Raw genomic sequence first — 22459 nt, 5'->3', positions numbered from 1 at the left:
TGTCCACCTGTTCCATCAGGTTATGGGAGTTTCCTATTTAACCTGGCCTTTTTGTCATTTCCTCGCCGGCTATCAATGTAATCAGCGTGTCTTTTTACCTCTGCTCCCTGCGTCTGTTATCTTCAGGACAAGCTAAGTTTTGATTTTCCTGTTCCACGTTTTGCTTTATTTTTGTCTTAGTCCAGCTTGCTGATATGTGATTCCTTGCTGCTGGTTGCTCTAGTGGGCTGAAATTACTCCTCATGTTCCATGAGTTGGCACATTAGTTCAAGTAATTTCAGGATGGTTTTTTGAAGGGTTTTTCGCTGATCGCGCAGTTCACTTTTGTATCCTCTGCTATCTAGCTTTAGCGGGCCTCATTTTTGCTGATTCTATTTTCATAACTACGTATGTGCTTTCCTCTCATTTCACCGTTATTACATGTGGGGGGCTGCTATTTCTGTGGGGTGTTTCTCTGGAGGCAAGTGAGGTCTGTGTTTCTTCTAATAGGGGAAGTTAATCCTTCGGCTGGCGCGAGACGTCTAGGAATCATCGTAGGCACGTTCCCCGGCTACTGCTAGTTGTGTGTTTAGGTTCAGGATCGCGGTCAGCTCAGGTTCCATCACCCTAGAGCTTGTTTTGTTTTTGTGCTTGTCCTTTTGTGATCCCCTGCCATTGGGATCATGACAGTATAGCCGGCCCTAAAAAAAAAATTGGTCATCGTTTTGGCTGAAGTAGGACGAAAAGTAGTCTGAGGAAGTTTTTTTTTTCTGTTTTCCCCTCCTCAGTGTTTGCTGCCTAGCCTTAATTGCAGCTTGGATGTTTTTTTTCTTCCTCTTAATCCTTGAATGGCTCTGACCTCAGCTGTTTATCATGGACGTCCAGAGTTTGGCTTCCAGCCTGAATAATCTTGCTGCTAAGGTTCAAAATATACAAGATTTTGTTGTACATACGCCTATGTCTGAAGCTAGAATTCCTATCCCAGAGTTTTTTTCTGGAGATAGATCTAGTTTTCTGAATTTTAGGAACAATTGCAAGTTGTTTCTTTCTTTGAAATCTCGCTCCTCTGGAGACCCTGCTCAGCAGGTCAAGATTGTTATATCTTTCCTGCGGGGTGACCCTCAGAATTGGGCATTTGCATTGGCACCAGGGGATCCTGCGTTGCTCAATGTGGATGCGTTTTTTCTGGCATTAGGTTTGCTCTATGAGGAACCTAACCTAGAGATTCAGGCTGAAAAAGCTTTATTGGCTCTCTCAGGGGCAAGATGAAGCAGAAATATATTGTCAGAAATTTCGGAAATGGTCGGTGCTTACTCAGTGGAATGAGTGCGCTCTGGCTGCAAAATTTAGAGATGGCCTTTCTGAGGCCATTAAAGATGTTATGGTGGGGTTCCCGGCGCCTACAGGTCTGAATGAGCCCATGACTATGGCTATTCAGATTGATCGGCGTTTACGGGAGCGCAAACCTGTGCACCATTTGGCGGTGTCTTCTGAACTGGCACCTGAGATAATGCAATGTGATAGAATTCAGTCCAGAAGTGAACAGCAAAATTATAGGCGGAAAAATGGATTGTGTTTTTATTGTGGTGATTCAGCTCATGTTATATCAGCATGCTCTAAACGCACAAAAAAGGTTGATAAGTCTGTTGCCATTGGTACTTTACAGTCTAAGTTCATTCTGTCTGTGACGCTGATTTGTTCATTATCATCCATTTCCGTCGATGCCTATGTGGATTCAGGCGCTGCCCTGAGTCTTATGGATTGGTCATTTGCCAATCGCTGTGGGTTTAGTCTGGAACCTCTGGAAGTTCCTATTCCTTTGAAAGGAATTGACTCTACACCTTTGCCTATGAATAAACCTCAGTACTGGACACAAGTGACCATGCGTATGACTCCCGTTCATCAGGAGGTGATTCGCTTCCTGGTACTGTATAATTTACATGATGTCTTAGTGCTTGGTCTGCCATGGTTACAAACTCATAACCCAGTCCTAGACTGGAAAACAATGTCTGTGTTAAGCTGGGGATGTCAGGGGGTTCATGATGATGCATCTCCGATTTCTATCGCTTCATCTACTCCTTCTGAGGTTCCGGTATTTTTGTCTGATTATCGGGAGGTTTTTGAGGAGCCTAAGCTCAGTTCGCTTCCTCCTCACAGGGATTGCGATTGTGCTATAGATTTGATTCCTGGCAGTAAATTCCCTAAAGGTCAATTGTTCAATCTGTCAGTGCCAGAGCATACTGCTATGCGGAATTATGTTAAGGAGTCCTTGGAAAAGGGACATATCCGTCCATCTTCGTCCCCTTTGGGAGCAGGTTTTTTTTTCGTGGCCAAAAAAGATGGTTCCTTGAGGCCTTGCATAGATTATCGTCTTTTGAATAAGATTACAGTCAAATATCAGTATCCTTTGCCATTATTGACTGATTTGTTCGCTCGCATTAAGGGGGCTAAATGGTTCACTAAGATTGATCTTCGGGGTGCGTATAATCTTGTGCGGATAAGGCAGGGTGATGAGTGGAAAACCGCATTTAATACGCCTGAGGGCCATTTCGAGTATTTGGTGATGCCTTTTGGACTTTCTAATGCTCCTTCTGTCTTCCAGTCTTTTATGCACGATATTTTCCGTGAATATCTGAATAAATTTATTATCGTGTATTTGGATGATGTTTTGTTTTTTTCTGATGACTGGGAGTCTCATGTTCAGCAGGTCAGGAAGGTGTTTCAGGTCCTGCGGGCCAATTCTTTGTTTGTAAAGGGTTCTAAATGTCTCTTTGGAGTCCAGAAGATTTCCTTTTTGGGGTATATTTTTTCCCCTTCTACTATTGAGATGGATCCCGTCAAGGTTCAGGCTATTTGTGACTGGACGCAGCCTACATCTCTTAAGAGTCTACAGAAGTTCTTGGGCTTTGCTAATTTTTATCGTCGCCTCATAACTAATTTTTCTAGTGTTGTTAAGCCTTTGACGGATTTGACTAAGAAGGGTGCTGATGTTACTGATTGGTCTCCTGCGGCTGTGGAGGCCTTTCAGGAACTTAAGCGCCGGTTTTCTTCTGCTCCTGTGTTGCGTCAGCCAGATACGTCGCTTCCTTTTCAGGTTGAGGTTGATGCTTCCGAGATCGGAGCGGGGGCGGTTTTGTCACAGAGAAGCTCCGATGGCTCAGTGATGAAGCCATATGCGTTCTTTTCTAGAAAATTTTCGCCCGCTGAACGGAATTATGATGTTGGTAATCGGGAGCTTTTGGCCATGAAGTGGGCATTTGAGGAGTGGCGTCATTGGCTTGAGGGTGCTAGACATCGTGTGCTGGTCTTGACTGATCACAAAAATCTGATGTACCTTGAGTCTGCCAAGCGTCTGAATCCTAGACAGGCTCGTTGGTCACTGTTTTTCTCCCGTTTCAATTTTGTGGTTTCATACCTGCCAGGTTCAAAGAATGTGAAGGCGGATGCTCTTTCTAGGAGTTTTGTGCCTGACTCCCCTGGAAATTCTGAGCCCACTGGTATCCTTAGGGATGGGGTGATTTTGTCGGCTGTCTCCCCAGACTTGCGACGTGCTTTGCAGGAGTTTCAGGCGGATAAACCTGATCGTTGTCCGCCGGAAAGACTGTTTGTTCCGGATAATTGGACCAGTAGAGTCATCTCCGAGGTCCATTCTTCTGTGTTGGCAGGTCATCCTGGAATATTTGGTACTAGAGACTTGGTGGCCAGGTCTTTTTGGTGGCCTTCCTTGTCGAGGGATGTGCGTTCTTTCGTGCAGTCTTGTGGAGTTTGCCTCTTGGGCTAGGCCTTGCTGTTCTCGGGCCAGTGGATTGTTGTCACCTTTGCCTATCCCGAAGAGGCCTTGGACGCACATTTCCATGGACTTTATTTCGGATCTCCCTGTCTCTCAAAAAATGTCCGTCATATGGGTTGTGTGTGACCGCTTTTCTAAGATGGTTCATCTGGTACCCTTGCCTAAGTTACCTTCCTCCTCTGAGTTGGTCCCTCTGTTTTTTCAAAACGTGGTCCGTTTGCATGGCATTCCGGAGAACATCGTTTCTGACAGGGGATCCCAGTTTGTGTCTAGATTTTGGCGGACGTTCTGTGCTAAGATGGGCATTGATTTGTCCTTTTCGTCTGCATTCCATCCCCAGACGAATGGCCAGACGGAACGAACTAATCAGACTTTAGAAACTTATTTAAGGTGTTTTGTTTCTGCTGATCAAGAAGACTGGGTTTCCTTTTTGCCGCTTGCCGAGTTTGCCCTTAATAATCGGGCTAGTTCTGCTACCTTGGTTTCTCCTTTCTTTTGTAATTCGGGGTTTCATCCTCGTTTTTCCTCTGGTCAGGTGGAGCCTTCTGATTGTCCTGGAGTGGACATGGTGGTGGATAGGTTGCATCGGATTTGGAGTCATGTGGTGGACAATTTGAAGTTGTCCCAGGAGAGGGCTCAGCAGTTTGCTAATCGCCGTCGCCGCGTGGGTCCTCGACTTCTTGTTGGGGACTTGGTGTGGTTGTCTTCTCGTTTTGTTCCTATGAAGGTCTCTTCTCCTAAGTTCAAGCCTCGGTTCATCGGTCCCTATAGGATCTTGGAAATTCTTAACCCTGTGTCGTTTCGTTTGGATCTCCCGGCATCGTTTGCTATTCATAATGTGTTCCATCGGTCGTTGTTGCGGAAGTATGAGGTACCTGTTGTTCCTTCGCTTGAGCCTCCTGCTCCGGTGCTGGTGGAGGGTGAATTGGAGTATGTTGTGGAGAAGATCTTGGATTCTCGTGTTTCCAGACGGAAACTCCAGTATTTGGTGAAGTGGAAGGGTTATGGTCAGGAGGATAATTCTTGGGTGATTGCCTCTGATGTTCATGCTGCCGATTTGGTCCGTGCTTTTCATAGGGCTCATCCTGGTCGCCCTGGTGGTTCTCGTGAGGGTTCGGTGACCCCTCCTCAAGGGGGGGGTACTGTTGTGGGTTCTGTTTTTGGGCTCCCTCTGGTGGTTACTGATGGTACTGGGTGACTTGTGTTCTCTGCGGTCTCTGGTGTCCACCTGTTCCATCAGGTTATGGGAGTTTCCTATTTAACCTGGCCTTTTTGTCATTTCCTCGCCGGCTATCAATGTAATCAGCGTGTCTTTTTACCTCTGCTCCCTGCGTCTGTTATCTTCAGGACAAGCTAAGTTTTGATTTTCCTGTTCCACGTTTTGCTTTATTTTTGTCTTAGTCCAGCTTGCTGATATGTGATTCCTTGCTGCTGGTTGCTCTAGTGGGCTGAAATTACTCCTCATGTTCCATGAGTTGGCACATGAGTTCAAGTAATTTCAGGATGGTTTTTTGAAGGGTTTTTCGCTGACCGCGCAATTCACTTTTGTATCCTCTGCTATCTAGCTTTAGCGGGCCTCATTTTTGCTGATTCTATTTTCATAACTACGTATGTGCTTTCCTCTCATTTCACCGTTATTACATGTGGGGGGCTGCTATTTCTGTGGGGTGTTTCTCTGGAGGCAAGTGAGGTCTGTGTTTCTTCTAATAGGGGAAGTTAATCCTTCGGCTGGCGCGAGACGTCTAGGAATCATCGTAGGCACGTTCCCCGGCTACTGCTAGTTGTGTGTTTAGGTTCAGGATCGCGGTCAGCTCAGGTTCCATCACCCTAGAGCTTGTTTTGTTTTTGTGCTTGTCCTTTTGTGATCCCCTGCCATTGGGATCATGACAGGAAGGTGAGTATCATGGTTAATAGCAGCATTAACAGACTGCGTTACACCGTGGCATAATGCGGTGTAACGCAGCCATTAACCCTGTGTGTGCGCTGACTCAAGGGGGCACTGACGTCAGAAGGGGCGAATTCACGGCCAGACTGTGCCCGTCGCTGTGTCACGTAGTATATTGCCCAGCCACGTATTATATTGCACAGCGACGTAGTATATTGCCCAGCCACGTAGTATATTGCTCAGTCATGTAGTATATTGCCAGTGTTACGTAGTATATTGCCCAGCCACGTAGTATATTGCCCAGTCACATAGTATATTGTCCAGTCACGTAGTATATTGTCCAGTCACGTAGTATATTGCCCAGTCACGTAGTATATTACACAGCTACGTAGTATATTGCCCAGTGACGTAGTATATTGCCCAGCCACGTAGTATATTGCCCAGTCACGTAGTATATTGCCCAGTGACGTCGTATATTGCCCAGCCACGTAGTATATTGCACAGTGACGTAGTATACAGCACAGAGCCACGTAGTATACAGCACAGACACGTAGTATACTGCCTAGTCATGTAGTATATTGGCCAGTCACGTAGTATATTGCCCAGCCACGTATGTAACAGGTTAAAAAATAAAAAATGAACATATACTCACCATCCGAGGGCCCCTTGTAGTGCTGTCGCCTGTGTGCGGTGCACGCGGCAGCTTCCGGTCCCAGGGTTGGTATGAGCGCAGGACCTGTGATGACGTCACGGTCCCATGACCGTGACTGTTGTGAATTCTGTTGTCGGGCTCCCTCCTGTGGTCATGAATGGTACTTCGGCTGGTTCTGTCCATGGACTTCCTCTGGTGGGTGTTTCTGAGTTTCCTTCCTCAGGTGACAAGGTTAATTCGTTAGCTGGCTGCTCTATTTAACTCCACTTAGATCTTTGCTCCATGCCACCTGTCAATGTTCCAGTATTGGTCTAGTTCACTCCTGGATCGTTCTTGTGACCTGTCTTCCCAGCAGAAGCTAAGTTCCAGCTTGTATTTCTTTGGTTTGCTATTTTTCTGTCCAGCTTGCTATTTTTATTGTTATCTTGCTTGCTGGAAGCTCTGGGACGCAGAGGGAGCGCCTCCGCACCGTGAGTCGGTGCGGAGGGTCTTTTTGCGCCCCCTGCGTGGTCTTTTTGCAGGTTTTTGTGCTGACCGCAAAGTAACCTTTCCTATCCTCGGTCTGTTCAGTAAGTCGGGCCTCACTTTGCTAAATCTATTTCATCTCTGTGTTTGTATTTTCATCTTTACTCACAGTCATTATATGTGGGGGGCTGCCTTTTCCTTTGGGGAATTTCTCTGAGGCAAGGTAGGCTTTATTTTTCTATCTTCAGGGCTAGCTAGTTCCTTAGGCTGTGCCGAGTTGCATAGGGAGCGTTAGGCGCAATCCACGGCTATTTCTAGTGTGTTTGATAGGATTAGGGATAGCGGTCAGCAGCGTTCCCATGTCCCAGAGCTCGTCCTTTATTATCAGTAACTATCAGGTCATTCCGTGTGCTCTTAACCACCAGGTCCATTATTGTCCTGACCACCAGGTCATAACACGTGTCGTCATGGCAGGTCCTTCTCGCATAGCATCCTTAGCACCAGAACCTGCCACTTGCACTGCCGAGGACAGGACACCACGTCGGAGGGTGAGAATAACGGTTTTTTTTTTATTATTATTATTTGTAACATTAGATATTTTTACTACTGATCCTGCATACGCATCATCAATAGTAAAAATATGGTCACACAGGGTTAATAGCTGCGTAACCGGAGTGCGTTACACCGCGCTCCGGTAATGCTCACATTAACCCTGTGTGAGGGCTGACTGGATGACTGGAGGGGAGTATGGAGCGGGCACTGACTGCAGGGAGGAAAGAGCGGCCATATTGCCACCGGACTGTGGCCGTCGCTGATTGGTCGTGGCAATGGTCGTGGGCGTTTTGCCACGACCAATCAGCGACTTGGATTCTATGACAGACAGAGGCCGCGACCAATGAATATCCGTGACAGAAAGACAGACAGAAGGACAGACAGACGGAAGTGACCCTTAGACAATTATATAGTAGATAGGGGGTTTGCCTGGGTGCTTATAACGGACGTGTGAGCGCTCATGCAGTGTATAGGAGGGATGTGCGAGTGCTCACACTGTATATAGGGGGATGTCAGGATTATTGATGAGCGAGTGTACTTGTTGCTCGGGTTTTCCAGAGCACACTCAGGTGGTCTCCGAGTATTTGTTAGTATTCGGAGATTTCGTTTTCATCGCCGCAGCTGAATGATTTACAGCTATTAGCCAGGCTGAGTACATGTGTGAGTTGCCTGGTTGCTACGGAATCCCCACGTGTAATCAAGCTGGCTAGCACCTGTAAATCATTCAGCTGTGGCGATGAAAACTAAATCTCCGAACACTAACAAATACTTGGAGATAAATTCTACTCAATATTGAGTGATATATTATTATTGTATATTAATATTAATTGTAATTAATATGTTAATTTTAAGCAAAATTTATTTTAGCCTATTGGTTTGGCCCTCCTGATGTAACCCAAAGTGGTGAAAATATAAACAGTAAACATTAGCTACATATGCAGCCATATCGTGGGGTCTTTTTTGCATTTTTTCAGAGCTGGATTGTTTTTTTTTCCCCCAACACGATAGTCTAGGGGTGACACATGTTACTATACCGTATGTATCATATTTGAGATCATAATCACTAAACTAAAAAGTTCTTTATACGCTGCCATTCAGTCTGGGTAATTTGTTTTTTCTCACTTAGGATGCATTCACATATCCTCTAACTTCTGATTTAAACACAACAGCCTCAAAAGCATCTATCTATATAATCGTCTAAGGGGTACTTCCGTCTGTCTGTATTTCTGTAACGGAAATCTTGCGTCACTGATTGGTCGCGGCCGGCAGGCCGGAGGGTGAGTATATAACTAATTTTTATTTTAATTCTTTTTTTCACAGGGATATGGTGCCCACACTGCTGTATACTACGTGGGCTGTGCTATATACTATGTGGCCTGTGTTATATACTACATTGGCTGTGTTATATACTATGGTGCCCACACTGCTATATACCACGTGGCTGTCTGTGTTATATACTACGTGGCTATGCTATATACTACGTGGGCTGTGTTATATACTACGTGGCTGCTATATACTACATCGCTGTGCTATATACTACGTGGCTGTACTATATACTACGTGGCTGATATATATATTACGTGGCTGCTATATACTACATGACTGCTATATACTACGTGGCTGTCTGTGTTATATATTACGTGGCTGCTATATATCACGCCTCTGTGATATATCCTACATGGGCTGTGCTATATACTATGTGGCTGTGCTATATACTACGTGGCTGTCTGTGTTATATACTACGTGGCTGCTATATATTACATCGCTGTGCTATATACTACGTGGGCTGTGTTATATACTACATGGCTGCTATATACTACATCACTTATTTACTACGTGCCTGTGCTATATACTACGTGGCTGCACTATATACTACGTGGCTGTGCTATCTACTGCGTGGGCTGTATTATATACTACATTGCTGTGCTATATACTACGTGGCTGTGCTATATACTACGCGGCCGGTCGTGACCAATCAGCGATATTGCCGCGGGATTTTAACACCGCTTCGGTGATTAGTCGTGCCCGGCCAACTGCGACCAATCAGCAAAAGCCAGTCTGGCCGCGAATTGGTGCGGGATTTCAACCACGCTCCGCTGATTGGTCGTGCCTGGCTGGCCGCGACCAATCAGCGATATTGGCGTGGAATTTAACCCCCACTCACAGCGCGACATACATACATATTCTAGAATACCCAATGCTTTAGAATCGGGCCACCATCTCGTATACAGTATAAGGCTATTGATTTTGGGTCAGGCCACCCCGTGGCACACCTTGACAAGATGGGATGGCTTTTACGCTTTTTAGATCAAAACAATGTTAACTAAGTACTCCATGATTTTTACCCCATGGGTTTTGTCGGTGAAATAGCCATAGTGTGAACATGCTCTTACACATTGCACATACTGTACACCAACTTATGCTCTGACTCATTTCTTTGGTTTTCCAATCCAAAATTTGCAGTCGGTACACAGATCGTTAAGCTAGGAAACTAGGAAGTGTGAACGCAGCCTTAGTATTAATTATCAATATGGAAGGAAATAAATCTTATAGAACAAAATCAGTAAAAACAAACAAACCATACATCTCTTATAATGTACTCCAGCGTTGCATATGCAATGGCGATCCCATCATGTGTACTGGTGCCTCTTCCCAACTCATCCAAAATGACAAGTGACCGAGGACTGGCTTGCTTTAATATCTCTGCGGTCTCTGACAGCTCTTCCATAAAAGTGCTTCGTCCTTTATAAATATTATCGGCAGCTCCCATTCTGAAAAATAAAACAAGCTGGACGTTGTGATAAAGCAAATACCATATAATGCGAAATTTTGCTTTTACAAATAAAAATATCATTAGTTTTCAGTTTTCTATTTTTTTCCAGATTTATATGTAGAAATGCTTAAAAAAGGACCTGGTAAATATGAAGTTTATTAATTACTAAAATTTTTGAGCACCTTGTCACATTGCCTTGTGCAGTTCCTGTTATAGCTCTTGGAAATGTACCGGTATTCAAAATTAAGAAAGTGGGGGTTATAATACTCAGTGATAAACGAATAGGTGCTTACACAGTCTGACAATGTCAGCACTGACCGATCAGTTGGGATATGCCAAATAGTAATACCCAGTTGTCAGATTATTCACACATTTTCAGCAACATATTTAACATATTATACATTTAACATATTATATATATTTTATGTATGATTCAATTTATATACACACACACACACACACACACACACACACACACACATTATATATATATATATATATATATATATATATATATATATATATATATATATGTATATATACGTATATACATATACACACATACTGTATATATTTCTGACATATATACATTGGAGAAAAAAAGTATTTAGTCAGCCACCAATTGTGCAAGTTCTCCCACTTAAAAACATGAGAGAGGCCTGTAGTTGACATCATAGGTAGAGTAGACCACAACTATGTGAGTCAAAATAAGAAAACAAATCCAGAAAATCACCTTGTCTGATTTGGCAAGATTTATTTTGCAAATTATGGTAGAAAATAAGTATTTGGTCACCTAAAAACATGCAAGATTTCTGGCTCTCACAAACCTGTAACTTTAAGAGGCTCCTCTGTCCTCCACTCATTACCTGTAGAAATGGTACCTGTTTGAACTTGTTATCAGTATAAAAGACACCTGTCCACAACCTCAAACAGTCACACTCCAAACTCCATTATGGTGAAGCCCAAAGAGCTGTCAAAGGACACCAGAAACAAAATTGTAGCCCTGCACCAGGCTGGGAAGACTGAATCTACAATAGGCAAGCAGCTTGGTGTGATGAAATCAACTGTGGGACCAATAATAAGAAAATGGAAGACATACAAGACCACTAAATCTCCCTGGATCGGGCGCTCTCACCCCGTGGGGTCAAAATGATCACAAAAACGGTGAGCAAAAATCCCAGAACCACACGAGGTGGACCTAGTGAACGACCTGCATAGAGCTGGGACCACCATAACAAAGGCTACCATCAGTAGCACACTACGCTGCCAGGGACTCAGATCCTGCACTGCCCCCTGCTTAAGCCAGTACATGTCCGGGCCCGTCTGAAGTTTGCTGGAGAGCATTTGGATTATCCAGAAGAGTATTGGGAGAATGTCATACGGTCTGAAGAAACCAAAGTAGAATTGTTTGGTAGAAACAAAACTCGTTGTGTTTGGAGGAGACAGAATGCCGAGTTGCATCCAAAGAACACCATACCTACTGTAAAGCATGGGGGGGTAGCAACATCATGCTTTGGGGCTGTTTCTCTGCAAAGGGACCAGGACGACTGATCTGTGTACATGGAAGAATGAATGGGGCCATGTATAGTGAGATTTTGAGTGTAAACCTCCTTCCATCAGCAAGGGCACTGAAGATGAAACATGGATGAGTCTTTCAGCATGATAATGATCCCAAGCACACCGTAAAGGCAGTGAAGGAGTGGCTTCGTAAGAAGCATATTAAGGTCCTGGAGTGGCCTAGCCAGTCTCCAGATCTCAACTCCATGGAAAACCATTGGAGGGAGATGAAAGTCCATGTTGCGCAGAGACAGGCCCAAAACATCACTTCTCTAGAGGAGATCTGCATGGAGGAATGGGCCAACATACCACCAACAGTGTGTGCCAACCTTGTGAAGACTTACAGAAAACGTTTAACCTCTGTCATTGCCAACAAAGGATATATAACAAAATATTGAGATGAACTTTCGTTAATGACCAAATACTTATTTTCCACCATACTTTGCAAAATAAATCTTGTGAAATCAGACAAGGTGATTTTCTGGATTTGTTTTCTTATTTTGACTCTCATAGTTGTGGTTTACTTATGTCAATTACAGGCCTCATCTTCTTACGTGGGAGAACTTGCACAATTCTCCATGGTATATATACACACAAATATATTATATTGTGTGTATATATATATATATATATATATATATATACACACACACATATACCCATATATATAAATATAGTATAGATATGTGTATGTATGTACGTATATATATATAGATAGATAGATATCTCATATGCTTACTACAAAAAGTGTCGATTGTTAATCATGAAAACGTAATCATATTAGAAATAAAGCGGATTTCCAAATATATATTCATTTTTTATCAAAAAGACAGTCCAATGCCATATTGAAACCACCAGCGCCTCAATTACACAGTGTAATAAGAGTGTGTACAAACAAAATACTTCACGCTTGGCCTTAGAAATTCTAATCGCTCGACTGCAGCTGAAGATATTCTGCTGCACAAACACGTGGGAGGCTGCTATGATACTGGAATGAATCGATCCATCAAAGTATCGGCTGAGCCTTACGTGTACTTATGGCTCCACAATCTCCCATGACTGCTTTGAAATCACAGCTGCGGCGCGAGCCTCAGAGAAGCATCTTCCCCAGAAAAACAATTTACTTTTAACGTCTGCAGGCAAACTAGGAGAAGCATTATGTGACCTCCTGCTGCACTGGATTCACTGTTGTACTGGTGAATAGTACGAAGAATCACAGGCGCATACACAACTAATTGGCCGAATGCGACAATTATTCTATTTTAGCAGGAAGGTTTTCTTATACACAGACGGCGGCGGTGTACTGGGAGAATGACTGCAGAACGATGTGGTTGGGTTAGTTGGTCTCAGGAAACCACAAAGTAGAGCAGCTATGTAAATCAGCTGTCACATATCTGAGAGACAGGCTAGACCAGACCACTATTATATCATGCATTAGTCAAGAGTTTCTGCATTTTTTCATGGGATTTACATTCTTAGTATTTTTCTCTTTTTCTATAACTACATAGTGACTAGATGGTGGCCCGATTCTAACGCATCGGGTATTCTAGAATATGCATGTCCACGTAGCATATTGCCCAGCCACAAAGTATATTGCCCAGTCACGTAGTATATTGCCCAGTCACGTAATATATTGACCAGCTACGAAGTATATTGCCCAGCCACGTAGTATATTGCCCAGCCACGTAGTATATTGCCCAGCCACGTAGTATATTGCCCAGTCACGTAGTATATTGCCCAACCACGTAGTATATTGCCCAGCCACGTAGTATACTGCCCAGCCACGTAGTATACTGCCCAGCCACGTAGTATACTGCCCAGCCACGTAGTATACTGCCCAGCCACGTAGTATATTGCCCAGCCACGTAGTATATTGCCCAGCCACGTAGTATATTGCCCAGCCACGTAGTATATTGCCCAGCGACGGAGTATACAGTACAGCACAGAGCCATGTAGTATACAGACTTAAAATAAACATACTCACCCTCCGTTGAAGTCCTGGCCCTGTGTGCGGTGCACCCGGCAGCTTCCGGTCCCAGGGTTGGTATGGGCGCAGGACCTGTGATGATATCGCGGTCACATGACCGTGACGTCATGGCAGGTCTTTCTCGCAGGACCTGTGATGACGTCGCGGTCACATGACCGTGACGTCATGGCAGGTCCTTGTCGCATACCATCTTTGCCACCGGAACCTGCCGCTAGCATGGACTGGTCACCGGAGCGTCGCGAGGAGCGGGAAAGGCGCCGGAATGTGAGTATATGATGATTTTTATTTTTTTATTATTTTTAACATTAGATCGTTTTACTATTGAGGCTGCATAGGCAGTATCAATAGTAAAAAAAGTTGGTCACACAGGGTTAATAGCAGCGTTATGGAGTGCGTTAAACCGCGGCATAACGCGGTCCATTAGCGCTGCCATTAACCCAGTGTGAGCGCTGACTGGAGGGGAGTACGGAGCGGGCACTGACTGCGGGGAGGCTGGAGCGGCCATGTTGCCGCCGGACTGCGCCCGTCGCTGATTGGTCGTCGCAATGGTCGTGGGCGTTTTGCCACGACCAATCAGCGACTTGGATTCCATGACAGACAGAGGCCACGACCAATGAATATCCGTGACTGACAGAAGGACAGACAGAAAGACGGAAGTGACCCTTAGACAATTATATAGTAGATAGGCAGCGGTGTTACAGAAGCTGAACATTAATAGATATGCCAAAGCAAAATGTAGCTGCGCCTCTAAATGATGAAAGCAGCTACCCTATTTGCATAGTAACCCCTTTACCCCCAAAGCTATTTGCACGTTAATGACCAAGCCAAATTTTACAATTCTGACCAGTGTCACTTTATGTGGTAACTCTGGAACGCTTCAACGGATCCCACTAATTCGGAGATTGTTTTTTTCTTGAAGTATAGTGGTAACATTTCTTTGATATGACTTGCGTTTATTTGTGAAAAAGATGCAAATCTGGCGAAAATTTTGCAATTTTCAAACGTTAATTTTTTATGCCCTGAGTTATGTCACACAAAATAGTTAATAAATAGCAGTTCTCACATGTCGACTTTACATCAGAACAATTTTTGAGAGATATTTTTTTTTGCTAGGAAGTCATAAGGGTTAAAAGTTTACCAGCAATTTCTCATTTTTCCAACAAGATTTGCAAAACCATTTTTTTAGGGACCATATCACATTTGAAGTGACTTTGACGAGCCAATATGACAGAAAATACACCAATGTGACACCATTATAAAAACTGCACCCCTCAAGGAGCTCAAAACCACATTCAAGAAGTTTATTATCCCTTCAGATGCTTCACAGTAATTTTTGTAATGTGGAAGGAAAAAATTAACATTTAACTTTTTGTTTCAAAAATTTTAATTTACACTCAATTTTTTTTATCTTTGCAAGGGTAACAGGAAAAAATGGATCACAAAATATGTTGTGCAGTTTCTCCAGAGCATACTGATACTCCATGTGTGGGGAAAAAAAGCACTGTTTGGGCACACGGCAGGGCTCAGAAGTGAAGGACCGTCATTTGACTTTTTGCATATAACATTAACAGCCGCGGGTGGATCAGAACTCTGCCCAGGGCTGTTAACCTAATAAATGCTGCTGTCAATCTCTAACAACAGCATTTAGCACATATCGGCGTGTGCACGTCATTAAAGGCACTCATTGGTGCACCTGTAACGTGATCACAGGATGACGATGGATTGCCATAACACCCAGACCTCTGTGTTTGTCATGACAATTCCACTGTGAAAGCCAGCCTGTAACTGTCGTTCATATGAGATCGTTTTTTCACTAAATATCAGATGATTGCAGCTTCAAGTCCCTAAGTGGACTATTAAAAACAGTTAAAAGTTTTTAAAAATATGAAAAACACAATAAAACAAAAAACAATTTCAAATTAACTCTTTTTGATCTAATAAAAATAAAACAATTTAAAAAATACATATTTTTTATTGCTGTGTTCATAAAAGTCCAATCTATCAAAATATAAAGTAAATGAATATATGTGAACCGTGCAATGAGAAAAAAAAGCCAGAATTACGTTTTATTGTCCACCACAACATAGCAATAAAATGCAATAAGAGGTGATCAAAACATCGTATATACCCCAAAATGGTAGCAGTAAAAATGCCAGCACAGGGGGAGCAAAAAATAAGCCCTCTCACAGCGCTATATCCCAATAATTGACAGAAAATTGAAAGCGTTTTGGGTCTCAAAACATGGAGACACTTGCAAAGTTTTTCCAATATAATAATTAGTAATGAACACATGTGCTCGTTACTCGAGTTTGCCTAGGGTGCTCAGGTATGAACCAAGTATCGTGAGTGCTCGAGTGCCATGTTTGAGTCCCTATAGCCACATTTTGCGGCTGTTAGACAGCTGCAAAACATGCGGAGATTGCCTGACAAACACAGGCAAACTCGAGCAACGAGCACTTGCGCTCATCACTAACAATAATGTCTAATCCAAAAGTGAGTTTACTATGTGCCAGTTAACATATAAGTAAATAAATGTCCTGACTGAGATCAGTGGGGGTTATTAGAAATTCAGCCTCTCATATTTTCACTTGTGTAGAAAAAAAAATCTTAGTTATTTACCGATAACAGTAATAATAATCTTTATTTTTATATAGCACTAACATATTCCGCAGCGCTTTACAGTTTTGCACACATTATCATCACTGTCCCCAATGGGGCTCACAATCTAGAATCCCTATCAGTATGTCTTTGGAATGTGGAAGGAAACCGGAGTGCCCGAAGCAAACCCACACAAACATGGAGAGAACATACAAACTCTTTGCAGATGTTGTCCTGGGTGGGATTAGAACCCAGGACCCAAGTGCTGCAAGGCTGCAGTGCTAACCACCGCGCCGCCCTATTTTTCGGAGCCCATGACAGCACCACCGAGAGAGAGGATCCGCCCTTCAGGAACAGTAAATCTACAGATACAAAAGGGAAGCATCTCTCCCACGCATCAGTTGGATTACAGAGCTCAAGAGGACCTCCATGGTTAATAGCACAAATTATATACAACATTTTAATACTAAATATTTCTTACACGTGAACCTTGTAAGAGGAAGAAGTGCACACCCTAAAGAGAAGAGGGAGGGAATCTAAGGGTGCTTTCATGGGCTCCAAAAAATACCATTATCGGTAAGTAACTAAGACTTTATTCGATCGCCCATGATAGCACCACCGAGAGAATTACAGAGAGTAATAACTACTTAGGGAGGGAGTACAGCTTGCAGCAGCCTTATACCGAAGGAAAGGTCTGAGGAAGCACCCTAGCTTCCCTAATCCATCTAGCCAATGTGCTTTTTGACACCCTAAGGCTCTTCCTGGTTCCTTGAAAGGAGAAGTTCCGTGAAACAAGGCATTGTCCCACTTCCAGGAATCAGTAACTGATAAGTATCCTAAGAGACATCGTCTAACATCTAGGGTATGGAGCTTCATCTATTTCTGGTTGGCTGGGTGGGGAAGGAAGGAAGGAATAACTATTTCCTGTGTCCTATGGAAACTGGAAGCTACTTAGATAAGTATGCTGGGTCAGGCCTAAGTATCACTATCGTCCTGGAACTGTGTATACGGAGGGAGTCTAGGTAGTGCTTGGATGTCACTCACCCTCTGTGCTGACATCAGTGCTACCAAGAAGGATACTTTGGGGGAGAGTATTTTTGTCGATGCTGATGAAATGGGCTCAAACAGGGCTTCAGTCATGGCCGAGAGAACAAGGTTTAAATCCCATGGCATAAACCTATCCCTAACTATGGGCCTGGACCTACCTGCCGCTTTAATAAATCTACTAACCCAGTAGTTACCGGCGATATCATAGCTAAAAAGCGCCCCCAGGGCTGAAACCTAGACCTTCAGGGTACTGGTGGAAAGGCCCATATCTAGATCCTTCTGAAGGAATTCTAGGATCTGGGCTATTGGGACCCCTTTTCCAGCTTCCACTCCTGAGTTCTGTAAAAAATTATTCCAGGTCCTGGCATAGATCCTGGTTGTAATTTATTTTCTGCTTTTAAGAAGGGTGTTTATTAGGCTCAGAGAAAAATCTTTATTTTTTTAGCAATGACAGTTCAAACTCCACACCATCACATGAAGGCCAGCTACCTGAGGATGGTAGACTTGTCCCTGGGATAGGAGATCTGGAACCTCTGGCAGCACCCAAGGGTCGGATACAGACATGGTCCTGAGGCATGAGAACCATGCCGTCCTGGACCAAAAGGGAGAGATTACTATTACCCTTGCTTTGTACTTCCTGATTTTCCTCACCACTAGAGGTAGTAGAGATAAGGGAGGGAAGTCATAGGCTACACTGAAGTTTAATTTTATGAGGATGGCATCCACTGCTAGCGGGTTTTCTTTGGGATCCAGTGAACAGAACTGCCTTACTTTCCTGTTCTTCTTGGTGGCGAAGAGATCCACTTCTGTTGTGAATTCTGTGGCTGAATTCACTCCTGTGGTCACAAGTGGTACTGCAGCTTCTGAGCTTCCTCCCTCAGGTGTTCTGGTGAGCTCGTTGGCTGCTTTGTTATTTAACTCCACCTGATTCTGTCTTCCTTGCTCCTTGTCAATGTTCCAGTGTTGGACCTGAGCTTCTGGATCTTTCCTGTGGCCTGCTGCTCTGCTTAGATAAGTGTTTCTTTGCTTTTGTTGCTACTTTTTCTGTCCAGCTTGTCTATTCGTTTTTGCTGGAAGCTCTGAGACGCAAAGGGTGCACCGCCGTGCCGTTACTTCGGCACGGTGGGTCTTTTTGCTCCCTTTGCGTGGTTTTTTGCTTTAGGGTTTTTTGTAGACTGCAAAGTTCTCTTTGCTATCCTCGCTCTATCTAGAATATCGGGCCTCACTTTGCTGAATCTATTTCATCCCTACGTTTGTCTTTTCATCTTGCTAACAGTCATTATATGTGGGGGGCTGCCTTTTCCTTTGGGGTATTTCTCTGAGGCAAGTCAGGCTTGTTTTTTTATCTTCAGGTTAGTCAGCTCCTCAGGCTGTGCCGAGTTGCATAGGTAGTGACAGGCGCAATCCACAGCTGCCTTTAGTTGTGTTTAGGATAGGTTCAGGTATTGCGGTCTACAGAGATTCCATGTCTCAGAGCTCGTTCTAATGTTTTTGGGTTATTATCAAATCACTGTATGTGCTCTGATTGCTGGCACACTGTGTTACTGGATTGCCTACATAACAGTACAAGGAGCCAACCTAATGATTCTCAATAGAGGGAAATTAGAAGTTCTGACATCATTTTTTTTTCTCAGCTCTGTGTTCAGTCTTTTTTTCCCCCTAGACATTTGGGTGTTTCAGGACACAGGTGTGGACATGGATATTCAGGGTCTGTGCTCTTCAATGGATAATCTCGTTACATATGTACAAAGGATTCAAGATACTATTGATCAGAAATCTATGTTAGAACCAAGAATTCCTATTCCTGATTTGTTTTTTGGTGATAGAACTAAGTTTCTTAATTTCAAAAATAATTGTAAGCTATTTCTGGCCTTGAAACCTCATTCTTCTGGTAATCCTATTCAACAGGTTTTGATTATTATTTCTTTTTTGCGCGGCGACCCTCAGGACTGGGCATTTTCTCTTGCGCCAGGAGACCCTGCATTGAGTAATGTAAATGCATTTTTCCTGGCGCTCGGATTGCTTTACGATGAGCCTAATTCAGTGGATCAGGCTGAGAAAAATTTGCTGGCTTTGTGCCAGGGTCAGGATGATATAGTAGTATATTGTCAGAAATTTAGGAAGTGGTCTGTACTCACTCTGTGGAATGAATCTGCGCTGGCAGCTTTGTTCAGAAAGGGTCTCTCTGAGGCTCTTAAGGATGTCATGGTGGGTTTTCCTATGCCTGCTGGTTTGAATGAGTCTATGTCTTTGGCCATTCAGATCGGTCGACGCTTGCGCGAGCGTAAATCTGTGCACCATTTGGCGGTATTGTCTAAGATTAAACCTGAGCCTATGCAGTGCGATAGGACTATGACCAGAGTTGAACGGCAAGAACACAGACGTCTGAATGGTCTGTGTTTCTACTGTGGTGATTCCACTCATGCTATTTCTGATTGTCCTAAGCGCACTAAGCGGTTCGATAGGTCTGCCGTCATTGGTACTGTACAATCCAAATTCCTTCTGTCCATTACCTTGATATGCTCTTTGTCATCGTATTCTGTCATGGCGTTTGTGGATTCAGGCGCTGCCCTGAATCTGATGGATTTGGATTATGCTAAACGTTGTGGGTTTTTCTTGGAGCCTTTGCGGTGTCCTATTCCGTTGAGAGGAATTGATGCTACACCTTTGGCCAAGAATAAACCTCAGTACTGGACCCAGCTGACCATGTGCATGGCTCCTGCACATAAGGAAGTTATTCGCTTTCTGGTGCTACATAATCTGCATGATGTGGTCGTGTTGGGGTTGCCATGGCTGCAAACCCATAATCCAGTATTGGATTGGAACTCTATGTCGGTATCCAGTTGGGGTAGTCAGGGGGTACATGGTGATGTTCCATTTTTGTCTATTTCGTCATCCACTCCTTCTGAGGTCCCAGAGTTCTTGTCTGATTATCAGGATGTATTTGAAGAGCCCAAGTCCGATGCCCTACCTCCGCATAGGGATTGTGATTGTGCTATCAATTTGATTCCTGGTAGTAAATTCCCTAAAGGTCGATTATTTAATTTATCTGTGCCTGAACACTCCGCTATGCGCAGTTATGTGAAGGAATCCCTGGAGAAGGGACATATTCGCCCATCGTCATCACCACTGGGAGCAGGGTTCTTTTTTGTAGCCAAGAAGGATGGTTCGCTGAGACCATGTATTGATTACCGCCTTCTTAATAAGATCACTGTTAAATTTCAGTATCCCTTGCCATTGTTATCTGACTTGTTTGCTCGGATTAAGGGGGCTAGTTGGTTCACTAAGATAGATCTTCGTGGTACGTATAATCTGGTGAGAATCAGGCAAGGAGATGAATGGAAAACTGCATTTAATACGCCCGAGGGTCATTTTGAGTATCTAGTGATGCCGTTCGGACTTGCCAATGCTCCATCTGTGTTTCAGTCTTTTATGCATGACATCTTCCGTGAGTATCTGGATAAATTCCTGATTGTTTACTTGGATGACATTTTGATCTTCTCAGATGATTGGGACTCTCATGTGAAGCAGGTCAGAATGGTTTTCCAGGTCCTGCGTGCTAATTCTTTGTTTGTGAAGGGATCAAAGTGTCTCTTCGGTGTGCAGAAAGTTTCATTTTTGGGGTTCATCTTTTCCCCTTCTACTATCGAGATGGATCCGGTTAAGGTCCAAGCCATCCAGGATTGGACTCAGCCGACATCTCTGAAAAGTCTGCAAAAATTCCTGGGCTTTGCTAATTTTTATCGTCGCTTCATCTGTAATTTTTCTAGCATTGCCAAACCATTGACCGATTTGACCAAGAAGGGTACTGATTTGGTTAATTGGTCTTCTGCTGCTGTGGAAGCTTTTCAGGAGTTGAAGCATCGTTTTTGTTCTGCCCCTGTGTTGTGTCAACCAGATGTTTCTCTTCCGTTCCAGGTCGAGGTTGATGCTTCTGAGATTGGAGCAGGGGCGGTTTTGTCACAGAGAGGTTCTGGTTGCTCAGTGTTGAAACCATGTGCTTTCTTTTCCAGGAAGTTTTCGGCTGCTGAGCGTAATTATGATGTGGGCAACCGAGAGTTGCTGGCCATGAAGTGGGCATTCGAGGAATGGCGTCATTGGCTTGAAGGAGCTAAGCATCGCGTGGTGGTATTGACTGATCATAAGAACCTTACTTATCTCGAGTCTGCCAAGCGCTTGAATCCTAGACAGGCCTGTTGGTCGTTATTTTTTGCCCGCTTCGATTTTGTGATTTCGTACCTTCCGGGCTCTAAAAATGTGAAGGCGGATGCTCTGTCTAGGAGTTTTGTGCCCGACTCTCCGGGTTCATCTGAGCCGGCGAGTATCCTCAAGGAAGGAGTCATTGTGTCTGCCATCTCCCCTGATTTGCGGCGAGTGTTGCAAAAATTTTAGGCGAATGAACCTGATCGTTGTCCGGCGGAGAAACTGTTCGTCCCTGATAGGTGGACTACTAAAGTTATCTCTGAACTTCATTGTTCGGTGTTGGCTGGTCATCCTGGAATCTTTGGTACCAGAGAGTTAGTGGCTAGATCCTTCTGGTGGCCATCTCTGTCATGGGATGTACGTACTTTTGTGCAGTCCTGTGGGATTTGTGCTAGGGCTAAGCCCTGCTGTTCACGTGCCAGTGGGTTGCTTTTGCCCTTGCCGGTCCCAAAGAGGCCTTGGACACATATTTCAATGGATTTCATTTCTGACCTTCCCGTTTCTCAAAAAATGTCAGTCATTTGGGTGGTCTGTGATCGCTTTTCTAAAATGGTCCATCTGGTGCCCTTGGTTAAATTGCCTTCCTCCTCTGATTTGGTGCCTTTGTTCTTCCAGCATGTGGTTCGTTTGCATGGCATTCCTGAGAATATTGTTTCTGACAGAGGTTCCCAGTTTGTTTCGAGGTTTTGGCGAGCCTTTTGTGGCAGGATGGGCATTGACCTGTCTTTTTCCTCGGCTTTCCATCCTCAGACTAATGGCCAGACCGAACGAACCAATCAGACCTTGGAGACATATCTGAGATGTTTTGTTTCTGCAGACCAGGATGATTGGGTGTCCTTTTTGCCGTTGGCTGAGTTCGCCCTTAATAATCGGGCCAGCTCGGCTACCTTGGTCTCTCCATTTTTCTGCAATTCTGGGTTCCATCCTCGTTTCTCTTCAGGACAGGTTGAGTCTTCGGACTATCCTGGTGT

General features: G+C 44.0%; 1 protein-coding gene and 1 long non-coding RNA gene across 3 annotated transcripts in view; one reads left to right on the top strand and one right to left on the bottom strand.

Annotated features, from left to right (window-relative positions):
* Positions 1 to 22459, bottom strand: part of MSH3 (mutS homolog 3) — a 289806-nt gene that overhangs the window by 25107 nt on the left and 242240 nt on the right. For both annotated transcript variants that reach the window (XM_069751007.1, XM_069751017.1), the window contains exon 21: positions 9908 to 10094. In XM_069751007.1, coding sequence (XP_069607108.1) covers positions 9908 to 10094 — 187 coding nt within the window. The remainder of the gene's footprint in view (positions 1 to 9907; positions 10095 to 22459) is intronic.
* LOC138664380 (uncharacterized) overlaps positions 1 to 22459 on the top strand; it is a 314860-nt gene that overhangs the window by 114374 nt on the left and 178027 nt on the right. The window lies entirely within an intron of this gene.

This window comes from Ranitomeya imitator, chromosome 1 (genome assembly GCF_032444005.1).
Source record: "Ranitomeya imitator isolate aRanImi1 chromosome 1, aRanImi1.pri, whole genome shotgun sequence".
Classification (NCBI taxonomy): domain Eukaryota; kingdom Metazoa; phylum Chordata; class Amphibia; order Anura; family Dendrobatidae; genus Ranitomeya; species Ranitomeya imitator.
This window is presented reverse-complemented; position numbering and strand designations above follow the sequence as displayed.